Below are 27,486 nucleotides of genomic sequence, written 5' to 3'. Positions count from 1 at the left end.
TTTGCAAAGTAATATTTCAGAGCTAGATCAGAAATGTAAGGACTGTGGTATGAAGATTAGCATTTCCAAAACGAAAGTAATGTCAGTGGTAAAGAAATATAAACGGATTGAGTGCCAAATAGGAGGAACAAAGTTAGAACAGATGGACGGTTTCAAGTACTTAGGATGCATATTCTCACAAGATGGCAACATAGTGAAAGAACTGGAATCGAGGTGTAGCAAAGCTAATGCAGTGAGCGCTCAGCTACGACCTATTCACTTCTGCAAGAAGGAAGTCAGTACCAAGACTAAGTTATTGATGCACTGTTCAATCTTTCGACCAACTTTGTTGTATGGGAGTGAAAGCTGGGTGGATTCAGGTTACCTTATCAACAAGGTTGAGGTTACGGATATGAAAGTAGCTAGGATGATTGCAGGTACTAGTAGATGGGAACAATGGCAGGAGAATGTCCACAATGAGGAAATCAAAGAAAAACTGGGAATGAACTCTATAGATGTAGCAGTCAGGGCGAACAGGCTTAGATGGTGGGGTCATGTTACATGCATGGGAGAAGCAAGGTTACCCAAGAGACTCATGGGTTCAGCAGTAGAGGGTAGGAGGAGTCGGGGCAGACCAAGGAGAAGTTACCTGTATTCGGTTAAGAATGATTGTGAAGTAATAGGTTTAACATCAGAAGAGGCACTAATGTTAGCACTGAATAGGGGAACATGGAGGAATTTTATAAGGGGGCTATGCTCCAGACTGAACGCTGAAAGGCATAATCAGTCTTAAATGATGATGATGATGATGATGCTGATGTACAGGTAACAAAAAAAAAGCAATGACGAATTGAAATTGTAATGTTTGTTTAATAGATTGACCACTTGTAAATTGAATGAGAAGATTTCCATTAATTGCATTTTTTACTGGTTTTGAATTTTAATCCCAACACAATTTTTGGCTAAAATTATACAAGTGTGTGTAATTTTTATGTAGAGTTTATTGTCATTGTACTCAAAACTGCCTTAAAGAAATGTGCTCACTGGCAACTGCAGGGTATCATGTTAGCTAAGAACAAGAAGACCAAGTATTTTGAAGTAAAATAGTTCATAGATGGCAAGAGGATGATTAGATTTGAATACATTTCCTGCTACCCCACCAGCAATTTAAGAATAACCTGTAGGTATCTTCAATCGTGTTTACTCTGCTTGCACTCATTGCATGTTTATTTTCTCAGGGTTGTATTATCATAACATTCACCAATCTCCTTTTCCTCCTCCTCATGTTATACAAAGGCCTTTGAGGACAATGTTGGCAGTCCTTTTCTTTCTCTACCACAATGCTCATTTTGCCTCGAAGTGAGCTGGGAGGCATTAGTGCATCTGGCCATTGTAGTTAAGTTCTTCGAGAGTATTTGTAAAGTTGTATAGTATTATAAGAGCACCTGTAAAGAGTATTGTTACCATAGTAGTATAAGTGTATTGTATTTAATGTAAGAATGATTGCCTTTGTAAGTGCTGAATGAGTACATAAATCTATCACAATCGAAGTAGCTTAATAACTTTCTTATAAATGTTCTTGAGGTTTTTGAGTTATGAATTTTCCTGATGCTTTAAAGACTTGCTCACAAGTTTTCCCCGTGCATGATGTGTATGTTATCAGAAAAAATCACAGAAATGTTAGAAATTTTATGATGATTATTGACAGTTTTTTCTACTTATTGCAGGAGTTTCCGACTTTATAAACACATTATATTTGTACATCTGCATTTTAAATAGTGTAGTTTTCTTTATTTGTTTTTATGTTCAGAGTAATCTCTCTACATCCTTATAAAAAGGTTGGAAAGATATATTATTTAAGATGTTTGATTCTTAATGTGAAGTTTACAATATTGAGGCAGACAGTCTTCACTTTGTTTTATGTATTTCATTTTATTTCTCCTGTTACATCTAATTTTTCTCTTCGATTGTATCCAGTTTATATGTCTTTATCCTCTTAAGTTTTGTGATGGTATGCTGCTTGCTGTAGCATCTTGTGGTCTGATTATTTGTTGTAATGACTGCTGTTTTTCTTGTACCTGATTTGTGCCAAATGACAACACTTAATAGAGCTCAGCCAATCATGGTCGGTTTTGGGGAATCCAGGTTCCTGATATTTGACTGTTAAACATTGTAAGTTCTCTGTTTCTGTTAACCTTGGGCATACTTTCATGAATACTGATTGGGGTGACAGTGGTATATGCAGTCTGACACTTTACCACTGAGCCTTGTAATACACTCCTGGAAATGGAAAAAAGAACACATTGACACCAGTGTGTCAGACCCACCATACTTGCTCCGGACACTGCGAGAGGGCTGTACAAGCAATGATCACACGCACGGCACAGCGGACACACCAGGAACCGCGGTCTTGGCCGTCGAATGGCACTAGGTGCGCAGCATTTGTGCACCGCCGCCGTCAGTGTCAGCAAGTTTGCCGTGGCATACGGAGCTCCATCGCAGTCTTTAACACTGGTAGCATGCCGCGACAGCGTGGACGTGAACCGTATGTGCAGTTGACGGACTTTGAGCGAGGGCGTATAGTGGGCATGCGGGAGGCCGGGTGGACGTACCGCCGAATTGCTCAACACGTGGGGCGTGAGGTCTCCACAGTACTTCGATGTTGTCGCCAGTAGTCGGCGGAAGGTGCACGTACCCGCCGACCTGGGACCGGACCACAGCGACGCACGGATGCACGCCAAGACCGTAGGATCCTACGCAGTGCCGTAGGGGACCGCATCGCCACTTCCCAGCAAATTAGGGACACTGTTGCTCCTGGGGTATCGGCGAGGACCATTCGCAACCATCTCCATGAAGCTGGGCTACGGTCCCACACACCGTTAGGCCGTCTTCCGCTCACGCCCCAACATCATGCAGCCCGCCTCCAGTGGTGTCGCGACAGGCGTGAATGTAGGGACGAATGGAGACGTGTCATCTTCAGCGATGAGAGTTGCTTCTGCCTTGGTGCCAATGATGGTCGTATGCGTGTTTGGCGCCGTGCAGGTGAGCGCCACAATCAGGACTGCATACGACCGAGGCACACAGGGCCAACACCCGGCATCACGGTGTGGGGAACGATCTCCTACACTGGCCGTACACCTCTGGTGATCGTCGAGGGAACACTGAATAGTGCACAGTACATCCAAACCGTCATCGAACCCATCGTTCTACCATTCCGAAACCGGCAAGGAAATTGCTCTTCCAACAGGACAATGCAAGTTCGCATGTATCCCGTGCCACCCAACGTGCTCTAGAAGGTGTAAGTCAACTACCCTGGCCAGCAAGATCTCCGGATCTGTCCCCCATTGAGCATGTTTGGGACTGGATGAAGCGTCGTCTCACGCGGTCTGCACGTCCAGCACGAACGCTGGTCCAACTGAGGCGCCAGGTGGAAAAGGCATGGCAAGCCGTTCCACAGGACTACATCCAGCATCTCTACGATCGTCTCCATGGGAGAATAGCAGCCTGCATTGCTGCGAAAGGTGGATATACACTGTACTAGTGCCGACATTGGGCATGCTCTGTTGCCTGTGTCTATGTGCCTGTGGTTCTGTCAGTGTGATCATGTGATGTATCTGACCCCAGGAATGTGTCAGTAAAGTTTCCCCTTCCTGGGACAATGAATTCACGGTGTTCTTATTTCAATTTCCAGGAGTGTATTTCCCTCCCATACATCACCATTAAATTTTTCAGTTTCTTCAAAAACATTAATTACATTGTTTCAAATGCTTCTAGAGGAGTAAGATGTACAAAATATTTTTTTTACTTACCTTCATTTTCTCATTGGCTGCAGTATGTCTAGGGGTAGATTCTTGAGGTTGAAATTTTTTAACTTCATGGGTTCCAGATGGCTAGATAAATATTAAGAATGTCTGTTGCATGATTTCTGATTGCACCTGTTTTGTTTTTTTTTAATTTTATTTTTATTATGTCACATTCTTCTATATCACCCTGACTTTAAAATCTCCACTTCCATAAAGCTAACAATTACAATGTCATTGCCAAAATTGAAAACATGTTTGATTCCCTCAGAGCCATGCCCAGTACTCAGCGCATTCTGTGGTACTAACAATATTCCAAAGAGTTTACAAAACAAGAGTTTACAAACTCTCTTGACAAAAGAAGGCTCATCACCAAGTCATATCTTTATTTTGTAAATCAATCCAGAAATAAATTTAATAAATATCATCAGATTGTGCAAATTAATAATATAAATTTGAAGTGTGTCAGATATTTTGTAATTTCAAATGTTTCTAAAAGACGAGTAATTCCAACTACACACAGGGGACGATCACATATCGATTTTAACAAATTAATTTTTTATACATTTTAGCCTGAAATATAATACATTGTATATAAAATGAAGTGAAATTCATTTAGTTAAACAGCTGAGATAATGTTCACCTATATAAGATTAAAAATATTAGGTATTGGCTATTTATATTTTAAAAAAAGTTAGAGAAGGGTGTCCCATTACAAAATTCCCCCATCAGATTTTGGAAACAGCCTGTTTACAATATTTTGTGACAGACTACAAGGTTTTTCCAAAAGGTGTACAAAATGAAGCCAAAAGATAGAATATAGAGATGTATAGAAGTATCTGATACATAACATATTACAGAAAACATAAGAAAAATATCTACTATACAAATCGTAATCTGTACATATATCAGGATATGGCATTCACACACTAAACAATAGAAATAAATACAGAGGCAATGTAAAACACTAGAGTTACAGATTGTAAGTTTACGTCCATGAAAGCACTCATTCACAATTTTGAAAAGAGAAGACAAAATTTTCAAAGCCTAAGTGTACGACGAGTGAGCTGACTTGAAAAACTCACGATGGTGGGTACAGGCCAGAAGAATATACTCAATCATGTGTAGGAATTAATCAGTCACATAAACCATAGTATTTAAGGATGTTGTTGTTGTCTTCAGTCCTGAGACTGGTTTGATGCAGCTCTCCATGCTACTCTATCCTGTGCAAGCTTCTTCATCTCCCAGTACATACTGCAATGTACATCCTTCTGAATCTGCTTAGTGTATTCATCTCTTGGTCTCCCTCTACAATTTTTACCCTCCACGCTGCCCTCCAATACTAAATTGGTGATCCGTTGATGCCTCAGAACATGTCCTATCAACTGATCCCTTCTTCTGGTCAAGTTGTGCCACAAACTCCTCTTCTCCCCAATCCTATTCAATACTTCCTCATTAGTTAAGAGATCTACACACCTAATCTTCAACATTCTTCTGTAGCACCACATTTCGAAAGCTTCTATTCTCTTCTTGTCCAAACTATTTATCGTCCCTGTTTCAATTCCGTACATGGCTACACTCCATACAAATACTTTCAGAAATGACTTTCTGACACTTAAATCTATACTCAATGTTAACAAATTTCTCTTCTTCAGAAACGCTTTCCTTGCCATTGCCAGTCTACATTTTATATCCTCTCTACTTCGACCATCATCAGTTATATCGCTCCCCAAATAGCAAAACTCCTTTCCTACTTTGTGTCTCATTTCCTAATCTAATTCCCTCAGCATCACCCGACTTAATTCGACTACATTGCATTATTCTCGTTTTGCTTTTGTTGATGTTCATCTTACATTCTCCTTTCAAGACACTGTCCATTCCATTCAACTGTTCTTCCAAGTCCTTTGCTGTCTCTGACAGAATTGCAATGTCATCGGCAAACCTCAAAGTTTTTATTTCTTCTCCATGGATTTTAATACCTACTCCGAATTTCTCTTTTGTTTCCTTTACTGCTTGCTCAATATACAGATTAAATAACATCGGGGAGAGGCTGCAACCCTGTCTTACTCCCTTCCCAACCACTGCTTCCCTTTCATGTCCCTCGACTCTTATAACTGCCATCTGGTTTCTGTACAAATTGTAAATAGCCTTTCGCTCCCTGTATTCTACCGCTGCCACCTTTAGAATTTGAAAGAGAGTATTCCAGTCAACATTGTCAAAAGCTTTCTCTAAGTTTACCAATGCTAGAAATGTAGGTTTGCCTTTCCTTAATCTTTCTTCCAAGATAAGTCGTAAGGTCAATATTGCCTCACGTGTTCCAGTATTTCTACGGAATCCAAACTGATCTTCCCCTAGGTCGGCTTCTATTAGTTTTTCCATTCGTCTGTAAAGAATTTGTGTTAGTATTTTGGAGCTGTGGCTTATTAAACTGATTGTTTGGTAATTTTCACATCTGTCAACACGTGCTTTCTTTGGGATTGGAATTATTGTATTCTTCTTGAAGTCTGAGGGTATTTCGCCTGTTTCATACATCTTGCTCACCAGATGGTACAATTTTGTCAGGACTGGCTCTCCCAAGGCCGTCAGTAGTTCCAATGGAATGTTGTCTACTCCGGGGGCCTTGTTTCGACTCAGGTCTTTCAGTGCTCTGTCAAACTCTTCACGCAGTACCGTATCTCCCATTTCATCTTCATCTACATCCTTTTCCATTTCCATAATATATGCCTCAAGTACATCGCCCTTGTATAGTCCCTCTATACACTCCTTCCACCTTTCTGCTTTCCCTTCTTTGCTTAGAACTGGGTTTTCATGTGAGCTCTTGATATTCATACAAGTGGTTCTCTTTTCTCCAAAGGTCTCTTTAATTTTCCTGTAGGCAGTATCTATCTTACCCGTAGTGAGATAAGCCTCTACATCCTTACATTTGTCCTCTAGCTGTCCCTGCTTAGCTATTTTGCACTTCCTGTCGATCTCATTTTTGAGACGTTTGTATTCCTTTTTGCCTGCTTCATTTACTGCATTTTTATATTTTCTCCTTTCATCAATTAAATGCAATATTTCTTCTGTTACCCAAGGATTTCTACTAGCCCTCGTCTTTTTACCTACTTGATCCTCTGGTGCCTTCACTACTTCATCCCTCAAAGCTACCCATTCTTCTTCTACTGTATTTCTTTGCCCCATTCCTGTCAATTGTTCCCTTATGCTCTCCGTGAAACTCTGTACAACCTCTGGTTCTTTCAGTTTATCCAGGTCCCATCTCCTTAAATTTCCACCTTTTTGCAGTTTCTTCAGTTTTAATCTACAGTTCATAACCAATAGATTGTGGTCAGAGTCCACATATGCCCCTGGAAATGTCTTACAATTTAAAACCTGGTTCCTAAATCTCTGTCTTACCATTATATAATCTATCTGATACCTTTTAGTATCTCCAGGGTTCTTCCATGTATACAACCTCCTTTCATGATTCTGAAACCAAGTGTTAGCTATGATTAAGTTGTGCTCTGTGCAAAATTCTACCAGGCGGCTTCCTCTTTCATTTCTTAGCTCCAATCCATATTCACCTACTACGTTTCCTTCTCTCCCTTTTCCTACACTCGAATTCCAGTCGCCCATGACTATTAAATTTTCGTCTCCCTTCACTATCTGAATAATTTCTTTTATTTCATCATACATTTCTTCAATTTCTTCATCATCTGCAGAGCTAGTTGGCATATAAACTTGTACTACTGTAGTGGGTGTGGGCTTCGTATCTATCTTGGCCACAATAATGCATTTACTATGCTGTTTGTAGTAGCTTACCCGCATTCATATTTTCCTATTCATTATTAAACCTACTCCTGCATTACCCCTATTTGATTTTGTGTTTGTAGCCCTGTAGTCACCTGACCAGAAGTCTTGTTCATCCTGCCACTGAACTCCACTAATTCCCACTATGTCTAACTTTAACCTATCCATTTCCCTTTTTAAATTTTGTAACCTATCTGCCCGAATAAAGGATCTGACATTCCACCCTCTGATCCGTAGAATGCCAGTTTTCTTTCTCCTGATAACGGCATCCTCTTGAGTAGTCCCCACCCGGAGATCCGAATGGGGGACTATTTTACCTCCGGAATATTTTACCCAAGTGGACGCCATCATCATTTAATCATACAGTAAAGCTGCATGCCCTCGGGAAAAATTACGGCTGTAGTTTCCCCTTGTTTTCAGCTGTTCGCAGTAATTGCACAGCAAGACCGTTTTGGTTATTGTTACAAGGTCAGATCAGTCAATCATCCAGACTGTTGCCCCTGCAATTACTGAAAAGGCTGCTGCCCCTCTTCAGGAACCACACGTTTGTCTGGCGTCGCAACAGATACCCCTCCGTTGTAACTGTATCACTGAGGCACACAAGCCTCCCCACCAACGACAAGGTCCATGGTTCATGGGGGGTATTTAAAGATATGTTGATTCATTAAAAAATATTAGGGCCTAAGTTCACAATGTGGGGACTGACCCACGAATCCTGACCACACTGGTTACAAACCAGCAAAAAATGTTTTGACACAACAAAATGAATAAAGCTCATAATCACATCAATAAGTTCAATTATATGCAAAGAATAATTATAAGAAGAATCTGCCCTCAATCAATAGTTGTACGTACACCTTGAGTACACACACACATTTGCCTTAACCAGGGGTACCCAAAACAGAGGTAAGCATGAGTATGTCCACAACTCAAGTTCCAATCAGATACAATATTGCAATACTCAGGATAAATACAGGTAAACAGAATTAACTTTGAATGATGACATAGTCAAGTACGTTGTGACCCAAAATCGGTGTATGAAAGCAAACATGTATGCATTCTGTTATGTCTGTACTAGTAAATGTCTTCCACACTATTTGCTGAGTGTTCACATAAACTAACCTGCAAACATAAAGACCTAGAAGATTCATAACAATGGATAAAAAAATACATACTGACTTAAAGTTACATACATAATGTGTTGGGAAGTCAATTCCTTACTTGAAAAAACATGCATTTATGCAGAATAACACTGTCTTTAGCAGTTTTGGCTAACAATTCACAAATTTTAGTCACAACACTGATGTAGTTGACAGATGCTCAAGTACATTACCCAGCACCTATGATCTCTTGTAAGTTGACTGGTGCAGCAGGATACAGCCATACAGCAGTGTGGGGAGAGGATCTGCACACATCTTTCAGTTTAATCCCTAGAGTTTTCGTCACATGCTTCAGTGGGTAGCTAACTTCCTGTCTAGCATTCGCATCAAATCCTGAAACACTGTTTTGTGTATGAAATATGCTGTTCAATACCTTCTTCACATCACACAAGATATGCTCTCCCTATTCATCTGCAAAGTCAATTACGTGGGATTTATGTCAGTCAGAATTAAAAAGTGTTCACAAATGAAACATTAATGAACAGAGATAAATGCAATGATAAAAATGAACTAATAAGGTGTTGCACACAGATATGCTAAGATACTATTTCTAACTTTTAAAGCAAACATTATGAACATTGTCCCATATAAAAATTATGAAAGGATATACTAATTTAGTCTCAAGCCACATACGTAGCAAATTCTAATGCATGTGTCTATTACAGAACATAAGCACATAGTGTATCATAGATTATAACTCAATCAATAGATAAGACACAACTCTAGAAATCACATCATCTTACATACTAAATTCCAGACAAACAAAACACAATTATATAGTTTTCTGGATCTACAAACAGATTTAAACTCAGTCAATAGAGAAGACAGAATGTTAAAAATCACATTGTCTTACACACTAAATTCATGAAAAACAAAACACAATTACATAGTCTTATAAATCTGCAGACATAGTGTATATCTTCTTCTAAATTAGGGATCATTATGCATTCATCTTCAAAGGTTTTGTCCTCTACACTGAATGTTAACAGTACTTGTCATTTGACAAACTCACTTTGCTTACCAGTAACTCCACTTATCTTTACACGTGCAATGGACATTTCCACAAAATTCGTACTAAATCTTGTCTCTAAATTGTCCAGATATACCACAAACTGGACTACCTGTATCAATCAAACAGTTCCCTTCCCACTGATCAATCTTAATCTTAATGTAAGGACATACAAAATCTGAATCATCATCTCTGGTATTAGACGCTACACATATAAGATCACTTTCTATTTCCTCAAATGGTACATCCACACTGTTTTTGCAGGGTTTTATGAACTTTACTAATATCATTGCATTACTTTGGTTACTCATGTTGTCAGGTGAAGATTGAACACAATGAATAGATTCCATAGCACGAGTAACATCACTTATTACAGAAGGAACACAAAATATATTACTGTCAAAATTACACTTCCTACTTAGATCCTCTTTCACTTCATTCCACCAATTTGGATACAAATTTTGACTAACCACAGCTAACTATTTGGTATTCCATGCCTTCACTTACATCATCACATACATCACTCATCGTATCTGTATTCACAAATAAATCTGAGAATTCATTATTCTTAAACTCCACAAGTACTTGATATTCATCATCATCATTATCATCCTCCAAAATTAATTCATCAACAACATCATTAACAACACAAGTCTCATCACCATCAAAGTCACACACCTCACCTACATTCATTTGCAATAAGCTACCAGTCTCATACTTCCCAACTTCAGTTACTTCACAGCTCTCATTCACATTGACATCAAAAATATCATCTAATTCAGATCCACTCCAGTCATCACCTGTTTTACATACACCAATAACACTGTTTTCTGACCAAGAGAAGAAATCATTAGTGCACACTACATAAAAATTGTCATTACTCTCACATTCTCGTTTGTGATTATTACCTACATTATTATAATTAAAAATAGTATTCCAAAACTTTTGATCAAAACATATAGCGAAATCTGATGTTGCTTCTGTTGAACTTCAGATACCTGTGCCACATTATTAATGCTGTTATTATTGTCTAATTGTAAGTGTAAATTGGGGAGGGGGGGAGGGTCCTGCACTTATCGTGTTTCCTCACCCCAAAACTGTGGATCTTGGTTGAGGTGGACTATTGTTTCCTGTATAGTTGCCTCTATGATTGTTTTTCCTATTATATTGCCCATAGTTATACCCATTGTTCTTATTCTGCTGATGTTCAAAATTTCTGCCTCTGTTACCATTTTGACCCTGATTGAAGTTACCACCATATCTGTTTCTGTTGTTGTTACCATTGTAATCTATATAATTATGATTGGTATGGTACATGTTCCTTTGTGCTGCCCTATCCAGCCTGTCAACATATTGTAAAATTTGTTCAAGACAATCATCACGTGCGTGTACTAAATCCCACTGCAGCCCTCTGGTAATCTCCATTTGAGTGTATCAATCAAAGTCATTTTGTCAAATGGAGTGTCAAGATGTGCTAATTTCTTAAGTTGATTCTTAGAGAACTCTTTCAGGGTACCGTCCCTATTCCCATAGTTAGGACCATTCAGAATTTCGCTTTTAATTGTCCCTTGTTCAGCTTCCAACCAAAATCGTTTTTAAAAACTTTTTTCGAAATTTTGATATGTCTCCCACTGACTTAAATATAGATTTACTCAAGACAGAGCTTTGCCTTCAAGACATCTTTTTACAAATTTAATTTTTTAATTTTCGCTCATGCCTGACACAAAACAATCCTTACAGTGGTGTAGAAAATCCACTGGATGTAAATTGTCTGATGGGAAACTTTTGATTGGAATGCTGGGCCATGCAATACCATTGTTTGAATACAGATTGTTGTGAATGCAATTTTCCTGAACTACTGAGATTTTTTGATCTAAAACATTTACATTAGTTGGCATACTGTTTTCAATATTTAAAATCTTTTGATCTAAACTACTACAGCCTTCTGTTCAACTCTGATATCATCACCATTATTTGTTTGTTGTACAGATTGGGCAACTAACTCATTTTCCAAAACAATCAGTTTATAGAATGAGATTTTCACTCTGCAGCAGAGTGTGCGCTGATATGAAACTTCCTGGCAGATTAAAACTGTGTGCTGGACCAAGACTAAAGTTTGGAAGGTAGGAGACGAGGTACTGGCAAAAGTAAAGCTGTGAGGACAGGGCATGAGTCGTGCTTGGGTAGCTCAGTTGGTAGAGCACTTGCCTGCATAAGGCAAAGGTCCCGAGTTCGAGTCTCGGTCCGGCACACAGTTTTAATCTGCCAGGAAGTTTCAAATCAGTATATATTTTAAGACATCGATTTTTTCATTCACGCTTCTTAATCCCTCAGGCAACCCATTTTTTAGCTCCAAAACCTGATTACTAAGTTTTTCTATTTGGTATTGTACCTTGTCCATTTTACTATTGTTTTCAGTTTTTAGGTCATTTAATTGTCCTTGTAATGAAGTAAATTTGCTATCATTGTCCATCCTTCGAGTTAACTGCTCATTAACTTTACTATTTTTTCCAAAATCAACTGCAAAATATCAGTTTTTACTGTTTCTTTGCTGACTACACTTTCAATTGGTTCAAACATGTCATGGCTGTGTCCTACAGCTTTCACATCTAAATCACTACTACCCTCATCTCTATTAATTTTCCTAGCAATCACATGAGACCACAAAAAATAGTAATTTCAAATAGTTTGTACTTATATTTTATTTTTTATGTCCCTCATTGTAGTTGTAAAGTCCTCTTTCATTTCATCCAGCACGTCATTGTTGATAGTATCTCGTCACTGTTGATATGACTTTGTTGAGCAGTTCTCTGTCTTCTTTCTTCGCTTGGTTGGGAATCTCTATATTCAGGGTGCAGAAAAATTGTATCATGAAATTTTAACCCTGGATAGCTGATGCCAGTAGGAAACAAAATTACTCTGTTAAGGACCCTGGCTGATTTCTCCCTAGGCCCCCAGAGTGGAAGGCTGGTGCACTACCGCTGAGCATGTGGGCTGCCTTGGATACATCACAATCCCCGGCAGGCAAAGCATTCACAGTCATGCGTTGTCCAGAGCATCCGGCATGGCGCCATGTTTCCGTAGTTTCAAAATTCTGTCTTGCCAGCGTACACAACATTAGTAATTTTGGTTCCTACTGGCATTAGCTATCCAGGGCTAAAATTTCGTGATACAATTTTTCGCCGCCCTTTATATAAATTCTGCAAATGACATAAATCACTGTCCTTTCTTCTCCTGCAACAGACAAAACTTTATCAGTCAACTGATCTCAGATGATGCCCACAATTGTAATCTTACCCTCCTACATATCACCATTAAATTTTTTGCTTTCTTCAAAAAGCTTAATTGCTTTGTTTCAAACACTTTGAGAGGAGTAAGCTGCACAAAATACATTTTTTTACTTATCTTCATTTTCTCATTGTTGGCTGCAGTATGTGCAGTGGTAGATTCTTGAGGCTGTTTTTTTTAACTTCGTGGGTTCCAGATGACTAGATAAAGACTGAGACTGCCTGTTGCATGATTTTTGATTGCACTGTTTTTCTTTTAATATGTCACATTCTTCTATATCACACTGACTTTACAGTCTCCATTTAATAAAACCAGCAGTTATGTTGTTATTGCCAAAATTAAAAAGACGTCCAATTCCATCAGAGGCATGTCCACTACTCTACACATTCTGTGGTATTAACAATATTCCAGAGAGTTTACAAAACAAAAGAGTTTACAAACTTTCTTGAGAAAAGAAGAATCATCAACAAGTTATATCATTATTTTGTAAATGAATCCAGAAATAAATTTAATAAATATCATCAGACTGTGCAAATTAATAATAGAAATTTTAAGTATGCCAGATATTTTGTAATTTCAAATATTTCTAAAAGAAGAGCAATTCCAACTGCTCACACAGCGCCAGCACATATCGATTTTAAGAAATTAATTTTTTTAAATAAATTTTAGCCTGAAATTTAGTACATCATATACAAAATCAAATGAAATTTATTTAGTTTAACAGCTGAGATAATCTTCACCTATACAAGATTCAAAAATATTCCTAGTATTGGCTACTTCTCCAAACCACATGATACGTATTAACAGCACATGTACAACATTAATTACTGTGAAAATCTCATTTGTGATGACTATCTGTATTCAGTCCATCTTTCTCAACATTTCTTTCCACAGTTCACAACAAAATGTAAATTATATGTATTCCTACCTGTTGTGTCTCTTGGCCGGCATTTCTGTTCGCTATCTGCACAGTGCTCTATGTGGGGGAAAAACAGAAATCAGTCTCCAGTTTTTTTGCATGGTTACTGACAAATTAAATAATTAAATAGACCACCAAATAGTCAAGCACAGTGCCCAGTGTAAACTGAGTGACTTCAATAACTATTTGTGGTCTCCCTTCCCCTCTCCACTTTTTTCATGGTGCCAATCTCTGCTCATTTCTGTTGTTCATCTACTTCTACTCTCTCTTCTCCTTATACACTCTTCCACTCTACAGGTCACAAAACCAGCAGTACACGTCCCCGAGCATTTTTCTGCTAAATGCTAGGTCACTCAAATATTAATTTTCACATCTTATTCTCCTATGCTCCTTCTCCATGCCCCTAGTATATGTATATATTTTTGGATCAAAGGAGACCAATCACCAAAAGGCAGAAACTTTGAGTTGTTGATGGACACATAGAGAAGAAAGAGAACTTGCTAGCTTTCAGTGTAATCCCCCCCCCCCCCCCCCCCCCCCCACACACACACACACACCGACCTACCTTTGCCTGACATGGTGCCTGCTGGACGAACAGTTTCAGTGCTGCATTTCAGAAGGTGGAACAGGTTGTTTTGGAGTTTGTGATGGGTGGGGTCATTAAGGTTTTCTAAGTGTTTCATCTAGCTGTTGCTTACTGGCTCCTTTGCCTCCCTGTTTCTTTGTCAGTTAAATGCTCAACTGTTCCTAATCAGCTCTGCTGCTATACTCCTCACTATCCTCTCAATGTCTCTTCCATGTTTTACCACCACCTCAGCCAAGATTGTTATTTTTTCCAGTCGGACTTCAGCAGCAGAAGAGAACAGTCTTTAAAACAATTTTTTATGCATAACAGACCCACAACAAATGTAATTGAAAGTGTGTACTCTAAGGTGGTATATTATCATTTAAATTAGTTTTTCTATTTTGTAGAATGAAATGAATAAAGAAATGTCCATAGCCTTGGTTGTGGTCAGTCATTGTAATAAAATGTGATATATGATGATTTTGTTCCATTATGAAACAATTTTTAATGTTCTAACTTATATACTGCTTCAAAGCAATGAGAAATTTCAGTATTCTGTTTATGTACATGGTCTGATAAAATACAAACATAGTCTGCTTGCACAAATATGTAGAAGAGAGGTGCAGGTCATCTGTTAGATTACTTAAAATATAAGTTTAGTATTGAAACAGTTCTGCACCAGAAGTTTATAGCTTCTCCAAACAAACAATTTTTGTTTATTTTTTTCAGGAATCTGATGCAGTAGAACGTTGTAACTTCGACTTTAAAAATGAATCTGAATGGAAGAGCTTGTCAGAAGCAGCAATAAATTCTGTACTTGAAAAAGAACCACATGTTCCTTTAGTTGGAGGATATCTAGATGCATTGAAAATAAGCAGGAACACACAAAATGAACTGAAGAAGAATATAATAGAAAAGAGAATGGTAGTTACCTACTTCGGTATATGTTTCTTAGCTTTAATCATGACTGTTGTCAGAATACTGATAGTAATACCTAAGCTGTGTTTTAACATGCACTGTAAACATACTCAAGCATTATCCTACCAACAGTTACTGTTTCCACCTTCGAGGACTATAATTTCTGTTGGAACCAGTTTCTATCACCAACTCTTTTCAGACTTGCCCTTCTTTTTTTATGTCTAGAGCCTTATTCAAAATGTAGTTCCACTGTGAAGTAGTATATAAGTTGAATTATTATGTTGATCTATACATGGTCCACTCACATTAATGTGACCACCACCTATGTTTGATGTCAGTGCGAAATAACCACTCACAATTGACAAACAGCAGCACTCGCAGTGGTGGTTTGTAATATGTGTCAGTGAGGAGGAGGGGGGGGGGGGGGGGGAGGGGGAGGTGGAGCATGGAGCATGGAAGCAATGCTGTCATCATAATGCAGAAATGAAGTGTTTTACATGGGAGGCTTGGAAAACAGTACAGTCATTGTAATGCAGAAATGAAGCAATTTATATGATGTCCAGAAGGGCAAGGTCACTGGCTTTAGGACGAAAGCTAGAAGGATTTCTGAACTTGCTGTGTTTGTAAACTGTTCACATGCTGCCATAGCCAAGGTACAGTGTGCATGAATGGTGCTATCCAAAACCAATGTTGTGGTGCATCATGAGTCAGGGGTGAAAAATGACTGTGGAGACACGTACAGATGGATAGATGTGCAGCTGTTACGCAACTGACTGTCGAGACAAACCAAGGACCTACCAGCTGTGTCACCTCAATAATTGTTCATTGAATGTTGCAGTTTATGGGTGTCCACAGCAGGAGCCTGGTTCATGCAACCATGCTATCTTCTGTTCGTTGGTGACGAGGACTGGAATTTGTGCACCACTATCACAACCAGATATCCACTGAGTGGTGGCAGATGGACTTTTCAGATGATACACATTTTATGCTCTATCCGACTGATGGACATTGCCATTTATGGTGTGAATTGTCTGGAAGCAAACATTCTGCGATAGTCGATGAAGTGTTATGGTCTGGGGAATGTTTTAAGGGCATTCCCTTGATAATTTCAACATTCTGGAAGGCACAATGGATCAATGCAAGTATGCACCATATTAGGGGCTGTGTCTTCGCTTACATGCAGTTTGTTTTTTCTCACCATGGTGGCATCTACCAGCCCTTCCAGCTGATACCACTGTATCGTAGGCACCTTTAGTAGCATAGCTACTGGCAGGGTCACCCAAGCGAGAGTGGTCTCAACTGAGGTGCCAAACGAAATGTGTGTCACACCATAGGGTAGGGGGGACTCTAAAGGCTAGGTCATTGACAACTCTAGGGAAGTTAACCTCTACATGGAAGCCCAGTCCTCCAGATTGGGGGTTAAGTGCAGAGTTGATACCCCTGCCTTGTAAAAAATCTATTATTGTGAATAACTCACCAAGGAATGCTGGACTCCTCTATGAAGATAAACTGTGCTAAGACAAAAATGTAGATTTATCGATGCTTAAATTAGGAACATGGAATGTGCGTACATCATTGCAAACAGGAACAATGAATAGTGTTGCAGAGAAGGTGCTGAAGTATGGAGTGGTAGTTGTTGCATTGCAGGAAATCAGGTGGAACAGAAGAGGAGAGATTTATAAGCAGAAATTCTCCCTATACTACTCGGGAAAAGAAGAAAGACTAGGGGAGTATGGAGTCAGGTTTATGGTCTCCAAGGATGTATGTAGATCTGTTATTAAACTTCCTGGCAGATTAAAAATGTGTGCCCGACTGAGACTCGAACTCGGGACCTTTGCCTTTCGCGGGCAAGTGCTCTACCATCTGAGCTACTGAAGCACAACTCACGCCCGGTACTCACAGCTTTATTTCTGCCAGCATCTCGTCTCCTACCTTCCAAACTTTACAGAAGCTCTCCTGTGAACCTTGCAGAACTAGCACTCCTGAAAGAAAGTATATAGCGGAGACATGGCTTAGCCACAGCCTGGGGGATGTTTCCAGAATGAGATTTCATGTCAATATATGGTCTACTTGGTTTGCTTTATTTGTTCCTGGTATTTTCCATGTCCATTTGTAGATACTTTTCGTTGGAAAAAAGTTACATACTGCCTTCAACTTCCAGAATGAGTTTTTCACTCTGCAGCGGAGCGCTCTACCAACTGAGCTACCCAAGCACAACTCACGCCTCGTCCCCACAGCTCAACTTGTTTGCAGAAGCAAACTGTGCAACCCTCATACCACTATTATTAGTTTCATCATTCAGGCTTTCTTTACCAAACACACTTCTGAATGCCTCTTCCTTTCTCACTTTTGCATTATAGTCACCAATAACTATTTTCAAATTGTATCTGGGAATTCTGTCACAAACCTCCTGTTGTTAATCATAAAGGTTGTCCACAGTATCTTCATCTAATTCTTCCATAGGTGTATGTACATTCACAAGGTCACATTGTGAAATTTGCCATTCATATGCAGAGTACATATTCTTGCATTATGTGAGATGAAAGTCATAACAGAACTAGAATGAGATTTTCACTCTGCAGCAGAGTGTGCGCTGATATGAAACTTCCTGGCAGATTAAAACTGTGTGCCCGACCGAGACTCGAACTCGGGACCTTTGCCTTTCGCGGGCAAGTGCTCTACTATCTGAGCTACCGAAGCACGACTCACGCCCGGTACTCACAGCTTTACTTCTGCCAGTATCCCGTCTCCTACCTTCCAAACTTTACAGAAGCTCTCCTGCGAACCTTGCAGAACTAGCACTCCTGAAAGAAAGAATATAGCGGAGACATGGCTTAGCCACAGCCTGGGGGATGTTTCCAGAATGAGATTTTCACTCTGCAGTGGAGTGTGCGCTGATATGAAACTTCCTGGCAGATTAAAACTGTGTGCCCGACCGAGACTCGAACTCGGGACCTTTGCCTTTCGCAGGCAAGTGCTCTACCATCTGAGCTACCGAAGCACGACTCACGCCCGGTACTCACAGCTTTACCAGCGGACAAGGGGAACTCGACTGTCATACTGCTGAAGACTGACTATGACCAGAAGATCTGTCAACTTTTGGAGGACCCTGCTTATAATCTATTAGAGAATGACCCCACCGATAGAGAGGACAGAAAAACCCGGTCTCTTCTTAAGGAAACAGGATGGCCTGAGAAGGTGGGCAAACAATTAAAAGCTAAAGCACCGGTACCACCCAGACTGTATGGATTACCTAAGATCCATAAACAGGGTGTACCACTTCGCCCGATTGTCAGTAATATCGGCACCGCCACCTACCCTACCTACAGCCTCCCACCTGAAGAAGATGTTGGCACCATATGTGGGAAAGTGTGTCCACCACATCCGCAACTCCTCGGTCTTTGTGGAATGTCTCAACAACCTACGGATCTCGGACACAGACATCATGATGAGTTTTGGTGTGGTGTCTCTGTTCACCAGGGTATCACTTCAGGACACACTCGATATTATTAGTGAGAAATTTGACCGAGCCTTGCTGGATCTCTTCAAGCATATTTTGACATCGACGTACTTCTTTTGTGGAGGCCAATTCTATGAGCAGACTATGGGCGGCCCCTTATCTCCGGTAGTGGCGAATCTGTTTATGGAGAAATTCGAGGATGAGGCACTTACAACTGCTGCCTACCAGCCGACGTGTTTCTTCAGATACGTTGATGATACATTCATCATCTGGCCACATGGCAAGAGAAGACTGGATGAGTTCCTGGACCATCTGAACACAAGACACCCCAACATCAAGTTCACCATGGAACTAGAGAGTGATGGTCAGCTCCCATTCCTCGATGTCGTGGTAAAGAGGAAGGCAGACAGCACCTTAGGCCACAGTGTGTACAGGAAACCAACACACACTGACTTATATCTACAGGCTGACAGCTGCCATCACCCAGCACAGAAGCATGGAGTGCTGAGAACACTCGTGCACCGAGCCAAAACACTCTCTGACCCAGACAGCGTGACAGCGGAATTAGAACATCTATAAAGAGTGTTCACAGACAATGGATACTCCACCAGGGACATCGGCAAAGCCCTCCGTCCCATCAGACGACCTGAGGCAACAGAAGAAGAGCAGGAAGAAGAGACCAGGAAAGTAGCCTTTCTACCATATGTGGGGCCTATATCTGCCAAGATCAGCAGAATAGCAGAATCCTGAAGAAACACAATATCAAGAGTGTGTTCTGCCCACCTAACAAGATCAGGACGCTCCTTGGAACTGTCAAGGATGATTTGGGGTTTAGGAAACCTGGTGTCTACCATATACCGTGTGAATGCGGGATGGCTTACATCGGTCAAACTACTAGAACAGTTGAAATAAGATGTAAAGAACACCAGAGACACACCAGGTTACGACAGGTAACTAAATCTGCAATAGAAGAACATTGCCTTGACCTTGAGAACACCATGGAGTATGACAAAACTAGGATCCTGGCCCAGACCCCCCGATTCTGGCTAGTGTCATTAATGAATCGATTGAAATCAAGATGACGGAGAACTTGACGAACCGAGAAGCAGGATATCAGCTTAGTACTGCGTGAAATCCTGCTTTGGAACTACTACAGAAACAACGGAAGGAAGTTCCATCCTCCAGGAATGAACTACAGACGTCCAAGGGTATAAGTAACGGAACAGAAAGGCATACGCTACACCAGGCAGCAGCAAGCTCCTTGGAGGATGGCCATCATAATATGCAGCTCCAACAACAGCCGGATGCCACAGGAAGCGCACCTCACAGGCACATACCGGGTTCAGAGGGCCAGGATAATGGCTTGGCCACGAGAGAAACTCGCCGTGGTCGCAGACAGCATAAGGAGGTTCAACAGAGCCGTGATAGTGCTAGGATCGCGCCTATTGGGCGCGGACGCAATAGGGAATGCCTTGGGACGTCCGCTACCTCAGAAGAGAGCCGCAACGGGCGCGGACCGAAGAGGAAGCGCCTAGAGACTGATAACACCGACAGAAATGTCCACAGCGGGTGCGGACGGCATAGGGAGCACCACACACCACCCAGGCATAAATATGGGACGAGGTCAGCTCGCCAACCAGTCTCAGGGTATACCTGATGAAGACGCCGAGTTACGACGTCGAAATATCATGTTGGGAAGACGCGGACCACCGGCAGTACACCCGATTTTACGAGATGTCAACAAATCGCCAGGAAAGTCTTAGAAATTACATTGTATATGTTGTTAACAGTGCAAGTTTCTAGTGTGTGTAAATGATTATCTTTGCTATTATTTACTTTTATTTTGCTGAAGCAGTTTGTTCACATATTACTGAATGTTTGTTGCCCAAGTGCTATACATATTTGTGGAAGTACGTATCCTTTAGTGTGCAATAAAAATGAATTATGCCATGCATCAAGAAAGTCAATAAAAGGAAATTCCATGGTAACCAGTTCGCAAACAAAGCAAGCCACACTGTTGATAGTAACCTATGTATCAGTTCTTCAGGGAAGAAACTCTCACAAGGCACTCCTCCTGGTGATTCAGATTTTTGTCTTAATAATGACAGTTTGTAGTGAATTTGTTGTTGTTGATGTGGGCATCTTATCTTCTTTGATAAAGGAAGTGGCAAAATGTAAACAATGTGATCGTGTAGGCTGTCTGGAAATAACTGAACAACAAAGTAGCAGGAAGGATTTAGCATCAAAATTAGTTGTTCTGTGTAGATGCTGCAATAAAGCCCCTACAAAAACACTGTTACACATTTAGCTTTTAATGAAAGCTTTCTTCAGAAAAGAAACACACACACACACACACACACACACACACACACACACACAGAGAGAGAGAGAGAGAGGGGGGGGGGGGGGGGTCAAGTGCACATACAGGTTTACCGTGTAATAGGTGTGAATCAAAGCATAGGGCTTCATAGGGCTTTAGGTAGATGCTGAATGAAGTGCATTTGGCTGTCAGGAGAGTGATGTGTGATGCCTTCAATGACTACTTTAGCAGAATATTGTCAAATGATCTTTCACAGAACCCAAAGAAATTCTGGTCATATGTAAAGGCTGTTAGTGTCACCCAGTTTAGTGTTCAATCCCTTGCAAATGAGACAGGAACCGAAAATGAGGATAGCAAAGCAAAAGCTATAATGCTTCACTCTGTTTTCAGATGTTCCTTTACAAATGAAAGCACAGGAGAATTATCCCAATTTAATCCTCATACCACTGAAAAGATTAATGAAGTAAGTGCAGGCTGATTATAATTAAAGTTAAACTTTCAAACTGCTGTAGAAATAACACCACTGATCAGAATGATATCAAACTGCAATGGAATATTATCAGAGAATGGGGGAAAAAGTATGGCAGAAGAAAATATATAGTTACAAAATGTAGCAATAGATGGTGCCATAAGCATCATAATTTAATAGTTGTCAACTACAAATGACAAATGAATCGTACAACAATGCCTAAGGCATATATTTGATGTTAAACAAACTGTACTACTCAGTGTGCATGGGTGTACTGGTGTGATACTGTTAGTTATGTAAGCCCATCCACCACGGCAAGGTCATATCACACCAGATGAGAAAAATCAGTTTTTAATTGTCCTGAGACCAAGAACAGCATAAAAAGCATCAGTTACTTTGGTTTTTAATTGGTCTGACGCCAAAAACTGCATAAAAAAAGCATAAATCACATTGGTTTTTAATTGTCCTAAGGCCAAAAACTGCATAAAAGCATCAATCAAAATCAAATCAAACTGTTAATTACCATGTGACTGCCGCAAAACATGTTCAGTATGATGTCCACTATTTTTTGCAAAAAGTTGAAATCAAGAAACAGCATGTTCCACAAATAATCAAAGTGTTTCTGGGGTAACGTTCAGAAATTGGTGCACAATGCATGCCTTCGATGCAGCTAAGTTTGCAATATGAACACTGAACACAGCATCTTTCAGATAGCCCCACAGCCAGAAATCACGTGGATTAATATCAGGTGGTCGGGACAGCCAGGCTGTAGGGAAATGGCGGCTGATAATTCTGGTATTTCCAAAAAATGGTGCTTTAGAAGTTGCTTTACTGGATTTGCAATGTGCGGAGGTGTGCCATCTTGAATAAAAAGGATCCCATCCACACATCCACGCTGTTGGAGAGTTGGAGTGACGTGGTTGCACAAAAGACACTCATAGCGCTTACCATTGACGGTACAGGCAACAGGACCATAATCACCTGTCTCTTCGAAAAAATATGGCCCTATGATAAATTATGCCATAAACCCACACAACACAGTGACCTTTTCAGGGTGAAGTGGTACTGGTTGATTTGTGTACGGACAATTCTGTGTATTGATATATCCTGTCAGATGGATGTGGACTTTGTCTATCCACAAAATTTTCCACAGCCAATCATTGTCCAATTCCATGCGAGCAAGAAATCCTAAAGCACAGGTCTCACTTGCTGGCAGGTCAACAGGAAACAACTTGTGCACATGGCTAATTTTGAATGTATAGCAGAGAAGAATGTTTCATAGGATTTTACGCACCATGCTCCAGGGCTATGTCCAATGTTCAAGCAATTGTCCATGCACTAGACGTTTTCACACCACCAGTCATCTCCTCCTGCATTGCTGTGGCCACTGCTTCCACTGATGTCGAATCAATTCATTTTGTCCCTCTTCCAGGTTGCACACCAAAAGAACTTGCCTTTTCAAATTTCCAAGGCATATTCTCTACACCCGCAGCAGTCATCAGACAAACGCCTTTTTTCAAACACTTCTGTGTCCAGAACTTCTGCAGAGTGACATGTGTACAGTCATCATTCTTGTACAACAGTTTTACAAGCAGGGTGTGGTCCTGCATTGAGACAGTTATGAAAAACATCGCAGATGGGAAAGGAGGAAAAGCCACGTACCTGGCGTGTTTATACCAACTTCAATAGGTCATGCACATGACAGGTGTTTTCATTTACGTATTCTGACATATACAGTGCTATCTGTTGGTCAATTTTCACACTTTTTTTTCTTCTGTCATACATTTTCCCTGTCCTCCTATAATATTCCAGTACAATTGACGTTATTCTGACCAGTGGTGTTATTTCTACAGCGTTTTAAAAGTTTAACTTTAATTGTAATCACCCTGTATTAGTCTCAGTGGTGAAAAAACAGCTGAAATCATTAAAACTGAACAAAGCTCCAGGGCCCAAACCAATCCCTGTCAGATTCTTCACAGAATTTGTGGTTTAGTTACCCCTCTTCTAAGTACAACCTATTGTAGATCCCTTGAACAAAAAGCCATGCCCATTTCTGGGAAACAAGCACAGATCATGCCCATCTACAAGAAGGGTAGTAGAAATGATCCACAAAACTACTGTCCAATATCCTTGACATCAATTCGTTGTAGAATCTTAGAACATATTCTGAGCTCAAATGTAATGAGATATCTTGAACAGAATGACCTCCTCAATGTCAACCAGCATGGATTCTGAAAACATCAATCATGCGAAACCCAACTGATGCTTTCCTCACATGATGCACTGAAAGCTTTGGATCAAGGTAGTCATGTAGCTGCAGTATTTCTCGATTTCTGAAAAGCTTTTGACTAAGTACCACACCTATGCTTATTGTGAAAAGTTCAATAATATGGGGTATCAAGTGAAATTTGTGACTGGGCTCAGGATCTTTTGTTAGGGAGGACACAGTGTTGTCTTGGATGGAGAGTCATCATCAGATGTACATGTAACTTCAAGTGTAGAGAAATGTGCTGGAACCCTTGCTGTTCATGTTGTGCATTAATGATCTTACAGACAATATTAATAGTGACATCGGGCTTTTTGCAGATAATGCAGTTATCTATAATGAGTACAATCTGAAAGAAGCTTGATAATTGTTCAATCAGATCTTGGAAACATTTCAAAGTAGTGCAAAGATTGGCAACTTGCTTTAAATATTCAGAAATGTAAATTTGTGCCAAAAAAAAAATGAAATAAATAAAAAATACATGAGTCACTGTCAGAATCGGCCAACTCATACAAGTGCCTGGGTGGAACACTCATTAGGGATATGAAATGGAATGAACACATAGGTTCAGCTGTGGGTAAAGGAGGTGATAGACTTTGTTTCATTGTTAGAATACTGGGGAAGTGCAATCAGTCTACAAAGGAGATTGCTTACAGATCACACGTGTCCCATCCTAGAATGTTGCTCAATTGTGTGGGACCTGCACCACATAGGACTAACAGAGGATATACAGAGAAGGAAAGAATAAATGGTCACATGTTTGTTTAATTTGTGGGAGAATGTCACAGAGATACAGTAGGAACTGAACTGGAAGCTTCTTGAAGATACACATAAAACTATCCCTACAAAGTCTGTTAACAAAGTTTCAAGAGCTGGCTTTAAATGATGACTCCAGGAATGTACAGAAATCCCCTACATATCACTCACAGAGGGATCATGAGAACAAGATTAGAATAATTTCTGCATGTGCACAGGCATTCAGACAATCATTCTTCCCTGCTTCATGTGTGAATGTAAGAGGAAGAACCTTAATAACTGGTACAATGGGACATGCCATGTGACATGCACCTTATGCCGGTTTGCACAATATAGCAGTGCAGAGGTAGATGTGGATAGAACAGAGGGGGCAGAAACTGTTCAGTAAAGGGTGTGGGGGACAGTAAGTTACCATGAATTGAGGCGGAGACAATTTTGGGAGGGGAGAATATGTTGTAAGAATAACTCCCATTTGTGCAATTCAGCTAGGCTGGGGGTATAGGGGAGGATCCAGATAGCCCTATGTTTAGAAGCAGCCATTGGAATCAAGCATGTTACGTTCAGCTGCACATTCTGCTACAGTTTGGCAGTGGCTCTTCATTGAGGGGGCCAGCTGGTTGGTAGTCATACCAATATAATAAGCTGTCCAATGATTGCAGCAGAGTTTGTATGTGACATGGCTGCTGTCACAGGTAGGCATCTGAAAGCACTGAAATAGGAAGTACTGGGTGGGTGGATTGAGCAGGTCTTACACTTGTGTCTTCCACAGGGTATGATTCCTCTGGCATGGGGTTGGGATAAGGAGTAGCATAGGAATGGACTAGGATGTTGTCAACATTGGACTGACGATGGAACGCCACTTTAAGAGGGCTGGGAAGGATCTTGGATAGGAGATCCCACGTTTCAGGACATGGTGATTACCTGTCAAAGCCCTTATGAAGGATGCTGTTCAGTTGTTTCAGTCTGAGGTGGTATTGGGTGGCGAAAGGGGTGCACATTTTTAACTGGTTCCTGGGAGTGGTGGGAGGATTGACAGTGTGTGGGAATATGGCATGGGACATTTGTTAAGAGGGCTAGGTTTGGGGGTTAGTGCCTGTCTGTGAGGGCCTTTGTGAAACCATCAGTATATTGGGCAAGAGAGTTCTTCTCACTGCAGATATGTTATCCCCGGGTGGACTGGCTGTGTGGAAGGGATTTTTTGGCATAGAAGGGATGTTAGCTGTTGAAATGCCAGTACTGTTGGTGGTTGATGGGTTTAAATGTGGACCGAGATGTGGATGGAGCCATCAGAGAGGAGGTGGCCAACATCCAGGTATGTGGCACACTGGATTGAGGAGGACCAGGTGAAGTGGATGAGGGAGGAGGTATTGAGATTTTGAGGGAATGCGGAAAGGGAGAATTGACCCTGAGTCAAGATCGTGAAGATATCATCAGTGAACCTGACCAGACCAGGGGTTTGGGGTTTTTGGAGAATGGGAAGGTTTCCTCTAGATGGTCCATAAATAGGTTGGCATAGGAGAGTGCCATGCTGGCATAGGAGAGTGCCATGCTGGTGTGGGTTTGTTTGTATACCTTACCTTCAAAGGAGAAGTAGCTGTACATTGGGATAAAGTTAGCAGAGTGTATGAGGAAGGAGCCTGAAGGACACTGGGAAAGGTATTGTTAAGTAGTGGCATGGGCATGAGGAATGATGGTGTTTATGGAAGTGATGTCAACAGTGGTGAGAAGGTATACAGAAGGTAATTGGTTGAGGATGGTGAAGAGTTGGTGAAGGAAATTGTTGGTATGTTTGGCCTGGGAGGCTAGATTTTCAGCAGTTGGTTGGAGATGTTGGCAATGAGGACTGAAATTCTTTCGATGAAAGCACAGTAACCAGCTACAAAGGGGCATCCAATATTGTTGGGTTTATGGATTTTGGGGAGCACATAGAAGGTGGGTGTTCAGGTTTTCATTGGGATGAGGAGGGAAATGGATTCAGGCGAGAGGTTCTGGGAAGGGCCGAAGGCTTTCAGCAGGGGCTGGAGATTGTGTTGGACTTCTGGGAGGGAATCACTCGGACAGAGTTTACAGATTGAAGAGCCAGATAAATAGCAGAGGCCTTCCGGTAGACAGTCGCTGTGATTCAGAATGGCAGTGGTGGAACCTTTGTCTACTGGTAGGGTTATTAAATTAGGATTTGTCCTGAGATTTTGTATGCCTGTCCTCTCTTTTACTGAAGGTTAGTGGTCTTAGGAAAGGACCTGGGGAAGGATGGTGAGGCCAAGCTGGAGCTAAGGAATTCCTGGAAGGTGACCAATATATAGTTAGTGGGAGAGGGGGGGAAGGGGGGGGAGGGTCATGGGTTGATGGCAGTGTGAACTGGGAGAGGAAGGGTTCAATGTTGGGATTAGGTTGGTTTTGGATGGAGGGATTGGTGGCAAAGAAGTGTATCTAGTTCAAAGATTGGGTGAAGGAGAGTAGGCCTTTAATAAGTCCAACATCACTACATTTGGGTGTAGGACTAAAGGTTGAAGCCCTTAGATGGGATTGGAACTTCATCTACATCTACATCCATACTATGCAAGCCATCTGACGGTGTGTGGCGGAGGGTACCCTGAGTACCTCTATTGGTTCTCCCTTCTATTCCAGTCTCGTATTGTTCATGGAAAGAAGGATTGTCGGTATGCTTCTGTGTGGGCTCTAATCTCTCTGATTTTATCCTCATGGTCTCTTCGCGAGATATACATAGGAGGGAGCAATATACTGCTTGACTCTTCGGTGAAGGCATGTTCTCGAAACTTTAATAAAAGCC

At 40.8% G+C, this 27,486-nt stretch overlaps 1 protein-coding gene across 1 annotated transcript in view; it reads left to right on the top strand.

Moving 5' to 3' along the window:
• Nucleotides 1–27,486, top strand: part of LOC126341283 (centrosomal protein of 76 kDa-like) — a 139,783-nt gene that overhangs the window by 101,686 nt on the left and 10,611 nt on the right. Inside the window, exon 8 of the mRNA XM_050001761.1 lies at nucleotides 15,236–15,430. Coding sequence (XP_049857718.1) covers nucleotides 15,236–15,430 — 195 coding nt within the window. The remainder of the gene's footprint in view (nucleotides 1–15,235; nucleotides 15,431–27,486) is intronic.

The sequence above is a fragment of the Schistocerca gregaria genome, chromosome 1, assembly GCF_023897955.1.
Source record: "Schistocerca gregaria isolate iqSchGreg1 chromosome 1, iqSchGreg1.2, whole genome shotgun sequence".
Lineage (NCBI taxonomy): Eukaryota > Metazoa > Arthropoda > Insecta > Orthoptera > Acrididae > Schistocerca > Schistocerca gregaria.
This window is presented reverse-complemented; position numbering and strand designations above follow the sequence as displayed.